The 12,147-nt window shown below is 45.5% G+C and overlaps 1 protein-coding gene across 3 annotated transcripts in view; it reads left to right on the forward strand.

Annotated features, from left to right (window-relative positions):
• The window catches only part of KCNJ15 (potassium voltage-gated channel subfamily J member 15), a 25,677-nt gene that overhangs the window by 6,400 nt on the left and 7,130 nt on the right, over positions 1-12,147 (forward strand). Inside the window, exon 1 of one of the 3 annotated variants that reach the window (XR_001862574.1) lies at positions 10,809-11,324. The exons of 1 other annotated variant lie outside the window; for it this stretch is intronic. Coding sequence is in view for 1 of the 2 variants with exons in the window: in XM_017736353.1 (XP_017591842.1) it covers positions 11,182-11,303 (122 nt within the window). In the remaining variant the exon portion in view is untranslated. Of the gene's footprint in view, positions 1-10,808; positions 11,325-12,147 lie in introns of those variants that run through there. One more of the 3 variants, XM_017736353.1, reaches the window with a different exon arrangement.

Raw genomic sequence — 12,147 nt, forward strand, 5'->3', positions numbered from 1 at the left:
TCCTCCGGGGATCCCCACGGGCTGCAGGGGCACAGCTGCTTCACCATGGCCTTCACCATGGTCTGCAGAGGAACCTCGGCTCCAGCACCTGGAGCACCTCCTGCCCCTCCTTCTCCACTGACCCTGGTGTGTCCGTGTTGTTTCCCTCACATGTTCTCACCTTCCCCTCTTCTCTGGCCAGGGGAAAAACTGTGCGTACCCACTTTGTTTTGATTTCCTTCTTAAATCTCTCATCACAGAGGCCTTACCAACCTCTCTCATTGGCCCAGCTTTGGCCAGAAGCGTGTCCATCTTCAGAGCCATCAGGGATTGGCTCTGCTGGACATGGTAGAAGCTTCCAGCAGCTTACCCAAAACCAGGCCATACCAAACCAATACACATGGACAACCAAGCTGTCCCGTGGCAGGGAATGTCATAGGCCAGAGCCTTTAAAACAGAGCAGTCATATCCTACACCTTATTTTAGATTCCTGGATAGGTTGTTTTTATATAAGAAACATGTTCATAAACTTCAGTGCCTAATCTGCATTTTTTACAACAACTAAACTGTGTGTGATGGAAAGGGCACATCATGGTGTGTAACCTTACCTGGGATCCCACACAGCACAGCATTTCCCATGGGATTTCACCCGAAAGGCTTCAGCAGTACAAGTCACCCTGACCTGTATTTATTTGGATAATCTGACTTAAAATGCACACCTGTGCCAGGTAATTAACATGTATAATTCTCATCTTTCCAGGACAAGAGGGGTACCTTCACATACACTGGAACAGTTGATTTTCACGGAATAAACAAACTTGGCAGCTTTCAAAAGCTCCGGCCTTGCTATAGAGGTGCAAGGAAAAGACAATTTCAGCTTTCTAAAAGTTCAGGATCTGGTCTCAGGTCATCAGGCACTGCAGGGAGATGGGCACATCCATCCCTCAAAGTATCCCAGGTTTCCATCCTGCAAAAATGCATGCTTCCAAGAAAACCAATCACTCGTTATCTGTGCTGATGCTGAACATAGCCTACAGTCAGAACAAATTATTTCTCACAGCACAGCAGGTCCTCAACACACTTTGCAGTCAGGTGAACAAAAAGGAAAACGTTGAACATGCTCTAAATTATTTCAGATCTAACAGTGAGTGACACACAGGAGGAACTTTGTAGGTGAACACAACGATGGGGAGAAGTTTGTTGTGATGTATCTCAAAACAGGTGGATTTTCAGGACATGGGGAAGAGGGGAATTTCATTTATGTCACATGGGAAGCTATTGTGGAATTGGAGAAGAGAAATCTAAACTAGGAACAGAGCAAAAAACCCCCAGGGATTGATTTGATGACAAAGAGGAATGAGATGCCAACAAAGAGCAGAAGAAAGCAGAGCTATGGGGACCAGGGCAGCAGCTGTGGAAAGGTTAGACTGTGACCTTTAGGGGTATAAAGAAGTGAAAGAAGTGTTTGAATTAAGGAAGGAAAAATTAAAATGGTCAAAAGAGCAGAAAAGAAATAAGATTTTTATCCCAGAAGTTTTGAGTGGGACAGATGAGAATGACTTAGCAGGAGGAGCACTGGGACATGTTAATTAATAAACTGAAACTCTGGACTGAAAGAAAAGTTGGATTTTGGAGATGCTGTGGCACCAAGCTGCCTGCACCAGAAGTCTGAGCCGTGCAGCAAGTGGAACAGGGCAAGAACTTTTCAGGAAGAGTTTTTCCTTTGGGAAAGGCTGGATTTGACAGGGTGTCACCAGGACAGCGCATGGAGGAGTTTTCTGCTTTGCCTCTAAGCTGCCACCTGGCTGGTGGAGTGACAGTCCCTGGACTTTCAGCAGTGCCATTATCTTAACCCCATCTGAAATCTGCTGCAATTTGAGATATTCACAGCCCTGCTCAGCTGCTTTTTGTCACTACTTATCTTCAGGACTTACCTGCAAAATATGACTTCTCTTCAAACAGCTCTAAAATAGAATATAAACAGCACTAAAATAACACATAAAGGTTTACCAGTTACACATTTCCCATCAAGTGTGTTTTCCAATGAAAATGGAGGGTTTATTAAATATTACAGGAAAAGTACAGAGGGTTAGAGATCAAAAAAGGTTGATTTTTCCACTGGAAGAATGATCTCTTGTGGGAGATGCAGCTGATTTCCTCATTCCCCAGTTATTCTTTGTGCCTAGACTGAATTTCCATTGATGCATCAAGCCTTATTACAAGGCGACAGAAAATAATTGGGGAACGGTGGTATTTTTTGTTCTCATAAATCAGGCAGCTTGGAAAACATCAAAGTGCCTCCTGAAGTCCACGGCATCTGTAAAAAACTCACAAAAAAACAAGGTAGAGGAGCTGCTGAGCATTGTAGGGTTTTAAAAATAAGTTTGCGGTGTCCTGAGCGCAGTCGGAAAAAATTCTCGGCAGAGCAGGAACAATGTTCTATTCAGCCTGATTACCCCAGTGATCAAAGCTGGACCTTCCCAACTGTAAAAGATTGCAGGAGCTTTGGAGATGACATGGGATCATAAAGGAGCAGCCATAAAGATAAGGGATGTGTAAATAAACCAGCAAAACAGGCTCCTTTGAGTGTAAGGAAACGCAGGGGCTTTGAAAAGCAGCGTGAGATTTTTGTCTTGTTTGGGCACACTATCACTGCTTTTATGGAGGTTCCTAAGGAACTGTGAGAAAAATGAGGAGGGAACTGTAGTTGTGTTGCCAGATCCCAACAACCAGGACAGGCTGTGTCCCTTCAAGTGTCACTTGTCACCAAACCAACCCATGTGGTCCTTACAGTTGGCTGAGACTTTTCAACCAGGTTTAGATGGGAAAAAAAAACCCCAAACTATTTTGAAAAGTAAAAAAATTGTATTTTGTCTTTGTGGAAGCGAGATGTCACAATCTGTCACTCCAAGGAGTGTTTTGTTCCTCACCTGACTTAAATAAGACACACACACACATATCTGTGCAAACCTCAAAAAAAAAGGTTTAGTTTTTGGTTTGAACAAACAGCCAGAACAACCTTTTTTTCTTTTGATTTGGGTTTTTTTTATTTTATTTTGCCAGAAAAGTTGAAACTATTTTTGCTTTTGTTTTTTTTTTAATTTTGTTTTTCTATTTCTGGTTTGGCGAGAAAATCCAAAAACACTGATGTGCACCAGTACTTTCATGCTATTTCCTCCCTTTCCGAAGCCACAGTCTCTGCAGCAGACTGAGGGGTCTGTGTCATGGAAATTGGCAGGGATCAAACAATTTGGGAAAGCAACGAGGAAAACAAAGATTCTTTTCCCTCCGATTCCTTGGGAGTTTATCTGGAAGACACACAGAGCTGGGCTGTGTAACTTCCCAGTCAAGAAACTCAGGAAACAGCTTCTTCTTAAAAATATATCCATTTTTATTCCAATTTTTGCAGATCTGTGAGTGACAATAAGCTCCTGCACAATGTTAGCATGTTGCTGATGGAAAGGATAAATAATTAACCTGGCCTATTTTAATTTCCATCACCTAAGAGTGAAGGGGTACAAAGCAGCCCACGTCTTTAAAGCCATGGGCTAATTTCAGCTTGGCTTGGCAGGTGAACAGAGGCTTCAGAAATTATGTTCCAACAAGCTCCATGAAACCAGGGAGCTCTGGAAGCCAGAGAGGCTTTATTAATGCCTTCCCTGAGAAGAGGAAATCAAGGGGGACCAGCCTTAACCAGGCATCAGAGAATCCCCATGGAGGCCAGAGAAATGGAAAAGGCTTTGAACAGAGCTTGTGTGTTGTTACAGCCCTTGGCCCACCACCTTTCCCCAGGTTCAAATCCAGGTTGGATGGGGTTTGGAGCAACCTAGGATAGTGGAAGGTGTCCCTGCCTATGGTAGGGGTGGAATGGGATGGGGTTTAAGGTCCCTTCCAACCCAAACCATTCTGGGATTCCATGAATTTGCTGGTAGCCCTGTTAAAGGGAGCAGAGAATGACACAGCTGAAGCCATTTCCACCTGAAACCCCCCAAAGTTTCTCACCATTAATCTTTGATTTTCTGTCATCCCCCTACAAAAATACTAGAGCACTCAGGAGCATTAAGTACTTCATATGAACAGAATGGAATTTTACCAACAACCAGCTATTTTTGCTTCACACTTACTAATTTTTAAATCTCCTCAGCACTCCACAATTCCAGCTTGAAGTCCCAAGAAAGCACTGGGGCTCAGAACCCCATAAACCTCAGGAACAGAGCATTCCCATGGACAACATTGAGGTTCTTTCCTTTTTCTGCTCTGAAATCACAGGTATAACTAAATTCTTCCTTCTCCCCTACATGCTTCTCCCCCTAAAATGCGCAGGAGTGGAAAAAAGGGCATTTTTCCTTTCATTGCAAGGAGAGTAGGGAAGCTTGGCACACGAGTGAGCTATGTACTGGAATTTGGGTGGGTCTAGGAAAAAGCACAGACTTCAGTGGAAAACATATATGGGTGTGTGTGTATGTGTGAGCAAAAGCCTTTTAAACCTTAAATTAACCACATCCATGGATTGGTCAGGAACAAGAAAAAGGAAAAAAAAAAAAAAAAAAGAGAAAGCTGCCCTGAAACAAAACTCTTGGGCAGTGCTGAGGATAAGCAACCCTACTCCAACAGGGAAGTGTCCCTGATATCTTTAATTCTTACCTGACCACCTCAGAGAGGCAGGTGAAAGGCCCTGGTTTGTACATCAGTCCAGAATTTTAGAGGTTTAGAGGACCCCCAGGACCATTTCTGTCCTCTCTGGGAGCTGGTGAGGGGCAGCAGCAGGACTGGGACAGGGATGGGGACAGGAATGGGGACAGCGTGTGTGAGCCCCAGGGTGACCCTAGCACACCTTTGGGAGGTGTTTTAGCAAAGGACTTTGCTCTCAGACCACAGCCCCAGGGGGTGGTTCCTGGCCCTTGTGGATGTGTCCAAGACTGGACATTTGAGGAGATGATTTTGTTTCAAGATGTAGAGACTTTATTAAGGGCAATAATGGCCCAAAGGGGGACGTGTGTAAAAGATGATGCATCCCCACCTGACTTTAGATACAGCAAAATCTCCCACATCAATATTCTAGATTTGCAACTGCTTGTGCTTTATAGACCTGGGAAGCACAGAATCACAGAATCTTCTCAGTTGGAAGGGTCCCACAAGGACCATCAAACCCAACTTTTAAGGGAAAGACCCATACAGGGGTTGAATCCCCAACCTTGGTGTTTTTAGCACCAGGCTCCAACCAGCTGAGCTCACACACCATGGAATGATATTTTAAATAGTAGAAATAAACCTCTGACTTCTATGTAAGTGCACATAAATGCTTGCCTGTGAAATATCACATCCTGAATTTATTGGACACTCTTGAATTTTCTTTCCAGCATTTAAAAATTTTGAAGTTTTGTTTTGGTGAAGTAGCTTCCAAACATTTGTTTGAGAGGAAGCAAAGCTTGCTCTCCATTTATCAGACCTGGAAAATCAAGGGAAATGGGTGCTTCATGCAATTTTAAATCTTTGTAGTGCAGAGAAAACAGGGTAGGAATGAACATTTTTGAAGCTGCTGTGCCCCTCAAAGAGAAAATTGTCCACGCTTACTCTAATTCACAGTAAAGAAATTAATAATCAAAAAATAAGTCAGTTATATTTGCCCCTGCTGTGCCAGCAGCATCATCTGTGCTTTGCCTAAGAGAGAAAGGCATCCAATTTTAAAATAATTTAGGTTTGGGTGAGAGAAGTGGGTACTTTGTCTCACAGGCTGCATTTTGCCAGCATGAGAGAAGAGTCTCTTTTTGAAAACATTTTCCACAGTGTGAACTTGTTCACACAGGCAGGGCAATTCTTCATAACCAAATAACTTCCTGAGAAAATCAGCTTGCAACAAGACAAAACCATCCATCCTTCTTTCTTGGAAATGTGCTTTGTAGGATTGAAACCATCACCACTCCTAATTCACTGGTGTGTCCTGGCGTGCAGAGGTGACAAGAATTTGCATTATTTAGCAGGTTACTCTGTATTTATCATTGCTCTGCCTACATGAAGCAGCACAAATCAGCCACAACAAACAGGTAAAAGAGATCCAGGAACTCTTTTATAGGAAAAACTTTACTCCAGTAACAGCATCCACCTTCCTGCTGGGTCAAGGTGTGCTGTTTCCCCAGTTGGATTTTATTTTGTCCACATTAGGAATAGATGAATAAAAGGCTAACAATACACAGACCTTTAAATAATTTTTTTTTTTGTCCCTTACCAGCTTCCTGGCCTTTTGCACCCCTACCATTACTCTCAATAATATCGAGGTTTTTAGACATTTAAAAGGCACATGAATTTTAATACTTTTTTGGTGGAAAACTCTTTTCAGAGCCTGATATTTCAGTGTTGAGATTTAGTGGCTGCACAGAGATGGAAAATTATGGGCAGGTTTATTTCTGCAGAGTATATGTACATAGTATTTGTGGGGTACTCATGGGGTATTAAAGCAACTCTTAATGAGCTCGTGGCATGGGCTAAAGGAGAGCCGTGATTTACTGGAAATGTGATTTATGGGGAGAAAGCAGAGCAAAAACTCTGCCCCAGCAGCAGCCTGACACCCTGCAGGGAGCCTCACCCCCAACCACACCTCCACCCAGCTCTGAGAGAGCCCTGGTGTGCAGTGACTAATTAAAAACAAACCCCAACTTGACTGGGACACGGTGCAATGAACTGGCACCACAAATTGTAATTAAAAAGAGCTGCTGAGCCCCTGGATATGTTCCTTCCTTGTAGGGTTGGGACACAGGTAGGAGATGATGCTTGTGAGGTGCTGGAGCCTGCTGTCTGATGTTGGGTTTGGGGCGTCAGGGGATCTGTCATGAAAAAATAAAGAGGGGCACAAAAACCTGTAAATTGTCTGCTCTAACTGGTCTGAAATGCCCCATTGCTACCTGATGTCTTTCCTGTCCCAGCTGAGAGTCAGGGAGAAGCAGCAGCCCTGAAGAAGGCAGCCTTGCAGCTGTTTTATCCAAATTTTTGAACGACCAGCAAAGCGCTAACTTTTCTCCCTGCCATGACTTGGCACGCTCCTCTTCATTTCCAACCACCTGCTGACAACTGAAATTAAAAATCCAAGGAAATGTCTGGGTTTGGGTTTGTTTGCTTGCTTGTTTTTAAACAAAACCAGATTTTTATTAGGCCAAGAAATGAATTTGGAGGAAAAAAGCAAACAAACAAGAAAAGAAAGCAGAACAGTTTTCTGTTCCACTAACCCCTCTTCAGCTCTGAAAGAGATGCAGGAGATTTCAAACCAGCTGCAGACTGGCAAATCAGTTGCTCTGAGTTTGACTTTATTATAATTATTACTACTATTCAAAGTGATGAAGTGATTCAAAGTGATGGGTGAGTACTGAGAAGGTTAAAAACAAGGTGCTGTCCTTTATCTGCTGTGAAAGAAGGTAAAGCAAGGACACAGCCAACCTGTGGTGAGCAGGGAATGACAGTCCCAGAAAGCTTATCATGGAATCATGGAAAGGTTTGGGTTGGAAGGGACCTTAAAACCATCTCATTCCAACCCCCTGCCGTGGCCAGGGACACCTTCCCCTAACCCACGCTGCTCCAAGCCCCAATGTCCAGCCTGGCCTTGGGCACTGCCAGGGATCCAGGGGCAGCCCCAGCTGCCCAGGGGCCTCCCCACCCTCCCAGGGAGCAATTCCTTCCCAGTATCTAAAGCTTCCCTCCTTTAGCTTAAAGCCATTCCCCCTTGTCCTGTCACACCCTGTCCTTGTGAAAGGCCCCTCTCCAGCCCCCTTCAGGCACTGGAAGGCTCCTATTGGGTTTCTCTCACAGCAGTCCAGTCCAGTCCCTTTGTTCTCGTGCTGACCTGGGAGGAGATTCCCTTCCCTGTGAACTTTTTCCAACTTAACCTGATCAGTAAATGGCTTCAGACTCATTATTTTCTATCTTGTTGCCTAAAGCTGCCACCCTGTGACTCAAATACTGGAAGGAAACACAGACACCCCTCATTTGGGTACAGAAACATGAAACTCTTGGCACATGAGCTATGCAGGAGGATTATTGCCAGGTGATTTATACCCAGCAGCATCCAAAGAGGCTGAAATCAAGGGAAAACATGCCTTTGGGGCAAACAACTCACCCACCTTGAGCCTCAGCCCTGAAATCAGACAAAAAAGGTAGCACCAACCTCTCTGGGTGCCTTTTCCCTGGGAGCTGTGCTCTGGAGAGGTGGCCTGTCCCCACTCTGGGATGGGGAAGGCAGCAGGAGCTGTGTGAAAACACTCTCCCAGCAGCCAGAGCAGCTGGCTGGTCAAGGGCCCGTTCCCAAAAAAGGAATTAAGTACTTAGGAAGGACTTAGGTAGGCCTGAGTTGAGTAAGTGAAAAACTATTTTGCAGAAAATCCCTGCCCAGCTTCTGTTTGGTGCTGGAATGTGTACAGGTGTCTTCATTCCCGACCCTCACCCTGCTGGGTGCCCAGGAGCTCTGCGTTCAGGCATGCCACAAAACACCACATGGATTAATTTATCTCATGTGTAAGCGGGAAGAGCCAAAAAATGAGGCATTCCTTGGCTTGTCTTCAATCTTCTCCCAATATTCTCCCCTGCCCTGCTCCTCCACCTCCCTCCTGCACTGCAAAGCTCCCCAAACTGTGTGGCTGCTGCCACTTGTGTTCCCAAATCTGATCCTTGGAGGTGAAGGTGAGACTCCTCCCTGAGTCTGAGGCTTTGTTCCCACATTGCTGACTGATAAGGAGCTGAGAGGATGGGGAAGGGAGACCTTGCACTAATTGAAGCTTTCCAAAGTTTGAAATCACTGAAAACAGAGTTGTTGCTGCCTATGGCAGGGGGTTGGAACGAGATGACCTTTAAGGTCCCTTGCAACCCAAACCTTTCTGTGGTTCCATGATTCTCTGATGTGATGGAGAGGTCAGGAATGGGTGATGTGAGCCTACAGGGAGATTTTTGCTGAACATAAAGCATTCTGCAGTGAGCTACACACTTTCCTGGTGGTGGGGTAAGCACTCTTGGTTTGGATCTTTTGATTCACAGAGAGTGGGAAGGGGAGAGGAACGGGGTACAGAGCAAAATGAGAGAAAGCAGGATAATGAGTGACACCCTTGTGGTAAGGAGAAATACCTCAGGGAGAAAGAATGACAAGATTTGGCTGTTGGAAGTCCCCATGTACATTCTGGAAGGGGAGAGTGGAGAAACAGTGGCAGTGACTGCAGAACAGGACAACAGTTGGCATTAAGCTCTCTGAAAGTTTAGCCCTGGCTTTATATTGGCTGCTAAGCTCGACTGGGGTAGGACATCACTCCTGTTTAGTCCCAGCTTAGCTCCTTCTCTGTGCTGAGCGGTTTAATGTTCCCACAGCAGCCCAAGATGTAACTGAAAGTGGAAGCGTAGGGTATGAGCTCCATAAGCAAAATGCAGAAATAAATGTCCCTTTCAGCCTTGCAGAACAGCTCTGGCACCCAACTTCCCAGAAACAGAGAGGGCAGGATCCCGGGAGTCTGTTCAGACTTGTCTGCATAGAAAGAGCCAGGGATGGTTTGCACAGCAAGAATGAGGAAAGGGTTTGTGGGTGGGAAGAGCATCACGGCATGGGCAGGTTTTAAATGCTTAACTGTGCTCTCCCAGTGTTTGAAAAGACTTTGGAGCAACAGTGTGCCAGCAAGGGAGGCATTCTAAAGTATGTTACGCTGCCATGCTGAAGAAAAGCCATTTGTAAAAAATAAAAGAAGCGGGACAGGTTTCTAGGGAACCTTTCTTTCTTTCCCAGCTGTGCATAAACCATAATGCTGAGCACAAAAAGGAGAGTTTCGTGAAGTGAGGAGTTTGTTTGCTTCTTCCTGGAAGAACACTTTGGTGTACTTGAAGCATGTGCACGGCCAAGTCCCCTGCTCATCCCCAGAGCCCAGGCCAGAGGCTGGAGGGCAGGATTTTGGAAGGGTGGGTGCTCACTTCCAGTGTGTTAGCTGCTCACACCCTTGCAGGATATGCTTTTTCTCCTCTTGGAGGCCTTGGGAATCACTGGGAGCTTGTCCACTAATTTTAACAAGCTTTGAGTCATCTTTTGCCTCCTCTCTGCCTTCTTGGTTGTTTTTCTATTTCTTTGCATCAGTGTAGCTCCGAAGGAGGCTCCTCTGTGTAAATCCATAGTTACTGCAAAGCCTTACACCCTGCCCTGGGAAACAACAACATTCCTGGGCAAATCTCCCTCAGAGACAACACACCTGAGACTTGCCCACCTTTAATTCATCTTCCATGCCCAGCAGTCAGCAGCCTAGGAGAGACAGATGGATTTGGGTTTTCACTTCCTTACCACTGCTCTGTGAATGGTTGTTGCCCTGGCTTTGCTGTGACTGATGTAAAACCCATCTCTGGCTTGACCACTGCACCCCTTAGCCCTCCCTGTCCTGCCCTGGGACGTGCCCCTGCTTTCACCTGCTCCTGGTGCCCAAACTGGAGAGAGTGACCATTCCCAGGGCTGCCCTGTGCTGATGGGTGGCTCCAAGGTGGCAGCTGAAGGCACAGCTTTGGGAGCTGATTTTGACTTGGGGTGTATTTACGGTTCTCTTGTCTCAGTCTTTCTGTGATAAAACCCCAAAATGTGTAAGTTTAGCTTTTCAAGCCTGCCTGTCACCACTCCCTGGTGGCTCCTAGCACTGAAGGGCTCTTTTTGCCACCCAGGGTAGCAGTGTCCAGCCGTGTGGCTATGCCAGAGGCAAAGCACCCTTTTGCAGCTTCTCCTTCCCTCCCTCCCTCCTCTTCTGCTCCTTTTGAATTCCATAACTCAGCCCCCGAGGAGGATTTTGCTGGTTGACAGTTGTACAGCATAACCTGGTGCACAGCCCAGAGGGAGGAGGATGTTCATGCTACGCAGAGCACTGAGAATTCAGGAGGCACTTTTGTAACCTACTGAACCACATCAGACCTAGGAAAGATCTGAAGATTATGCAGCCCTCCTCAGTGTTTTCTTTCCTCACCCCTGCCTTTTCATTTTCCCGATGCCAAGCCTGCTAATGGTTTTTTGCCGCTTGAAAAAACAGCTCAAGCTCTGCCCCCGTATCGGAGTGGCAGCGAAGCATGTGTGAGGATTTGCTCCAGTGGCAAAGCCATATCTGATTGGGAAAAAAAGAAAACAGCTGAGGCCCTTCGAACAAGTCATGCTCCTGTACGCTTTTAATCACTTGTGTCTGCCAAGAGAGATCTTGCACAAGCAAAGCTGGCTCCATGCAAGAGGAACATTTTTGCGTGTATGCAAGCTGGCTTCGGCTCGCTGATAATGTGCTCCCTGGAAGCAGTGGTAATGTGCTGGTTAGATCCCTGGCTGCTGGAATTACCTTAATGTCAAGGTATTCATGCTTGGTGGTTTGGTATGTAGCTCTACGTTTTATTGGCTTTGTCTGCACTGAACTTCCATATGCTCTGAGGGGGAGTCTCCTTTGGTTGCTCCAAAGGGCTGGTGAGGAAAAGAGGTATTTCAGAGGACATTAGAATGCTCGACAAGCCTGAGACAATTTCATTTTCTTCCCTCTTGAAGTATGTTTCCTTCACTCTCCTTCAGCTCAATTTTATTTGCAGTGCCACTTTGATTTACAGCAATAAAAAGTAATTTATCAGTGTAAAATCAGTTAGGGAACAGACAGAAGAAGTTTTTTTAATTTAAAAATGTGTATTACTCTTATTACTTAAGCTTGTTTGGTCATAGTAACTTACTGTGGTAGATGTGCTTTGTGATTTAGAGTGAGCATAAAGCAAACAAACCAAAGAATTTTGGCTGAGGTGCTGGGTTGTCAGGGCAGAGAGTGTAAGGTGCCTCTATAAGATGGGAAATAGCAATGCAGGTGTTATGATGTATTTTTTACACATACAGACATCCATGAATCATTTATTTTGGGATATTATAGTGGTCACTTCACTCAGGAAGCACTGGGGAAGTGGGGGCAGGAGAGAATCCTCCTCTGAAGCCCTTATTTCTTTTTTCTACTGATGGTTTCATCAGAGTTTCTTCCCCCAAGTGATTGCTGCTGGCTGCTGCCAGTGATAAGGGAGGGGAGCAGAGGCAGCATGACAGATCCTCTCTTCCTGTGGCAGTGTGGCAGAGGAGGGAAGTATTTCTGCAGGGAAAGGAAACCAAGAGGAATTTCTCTGGAGAGAAAGAGAGCACTAGAGGAATTCAGGATCACACAGGAAAGA

Source organism: Corvus brachyrhynchos, unplaced genomic scaffold (genome assembly GCF_000691975.1).
Source record: "Corvus brachyrhynchos isolate BGI_N302 unplaced genomic scaffold, ASM69197v1 scaffold434, whole genome shotgun sequence".
NCBI classification, from domain to species: Eukaryota; Metazoa; Chordata; class Aves; order Passeriformes; family Corvidae; genus Corvus; species Corvus brachyrhynchos.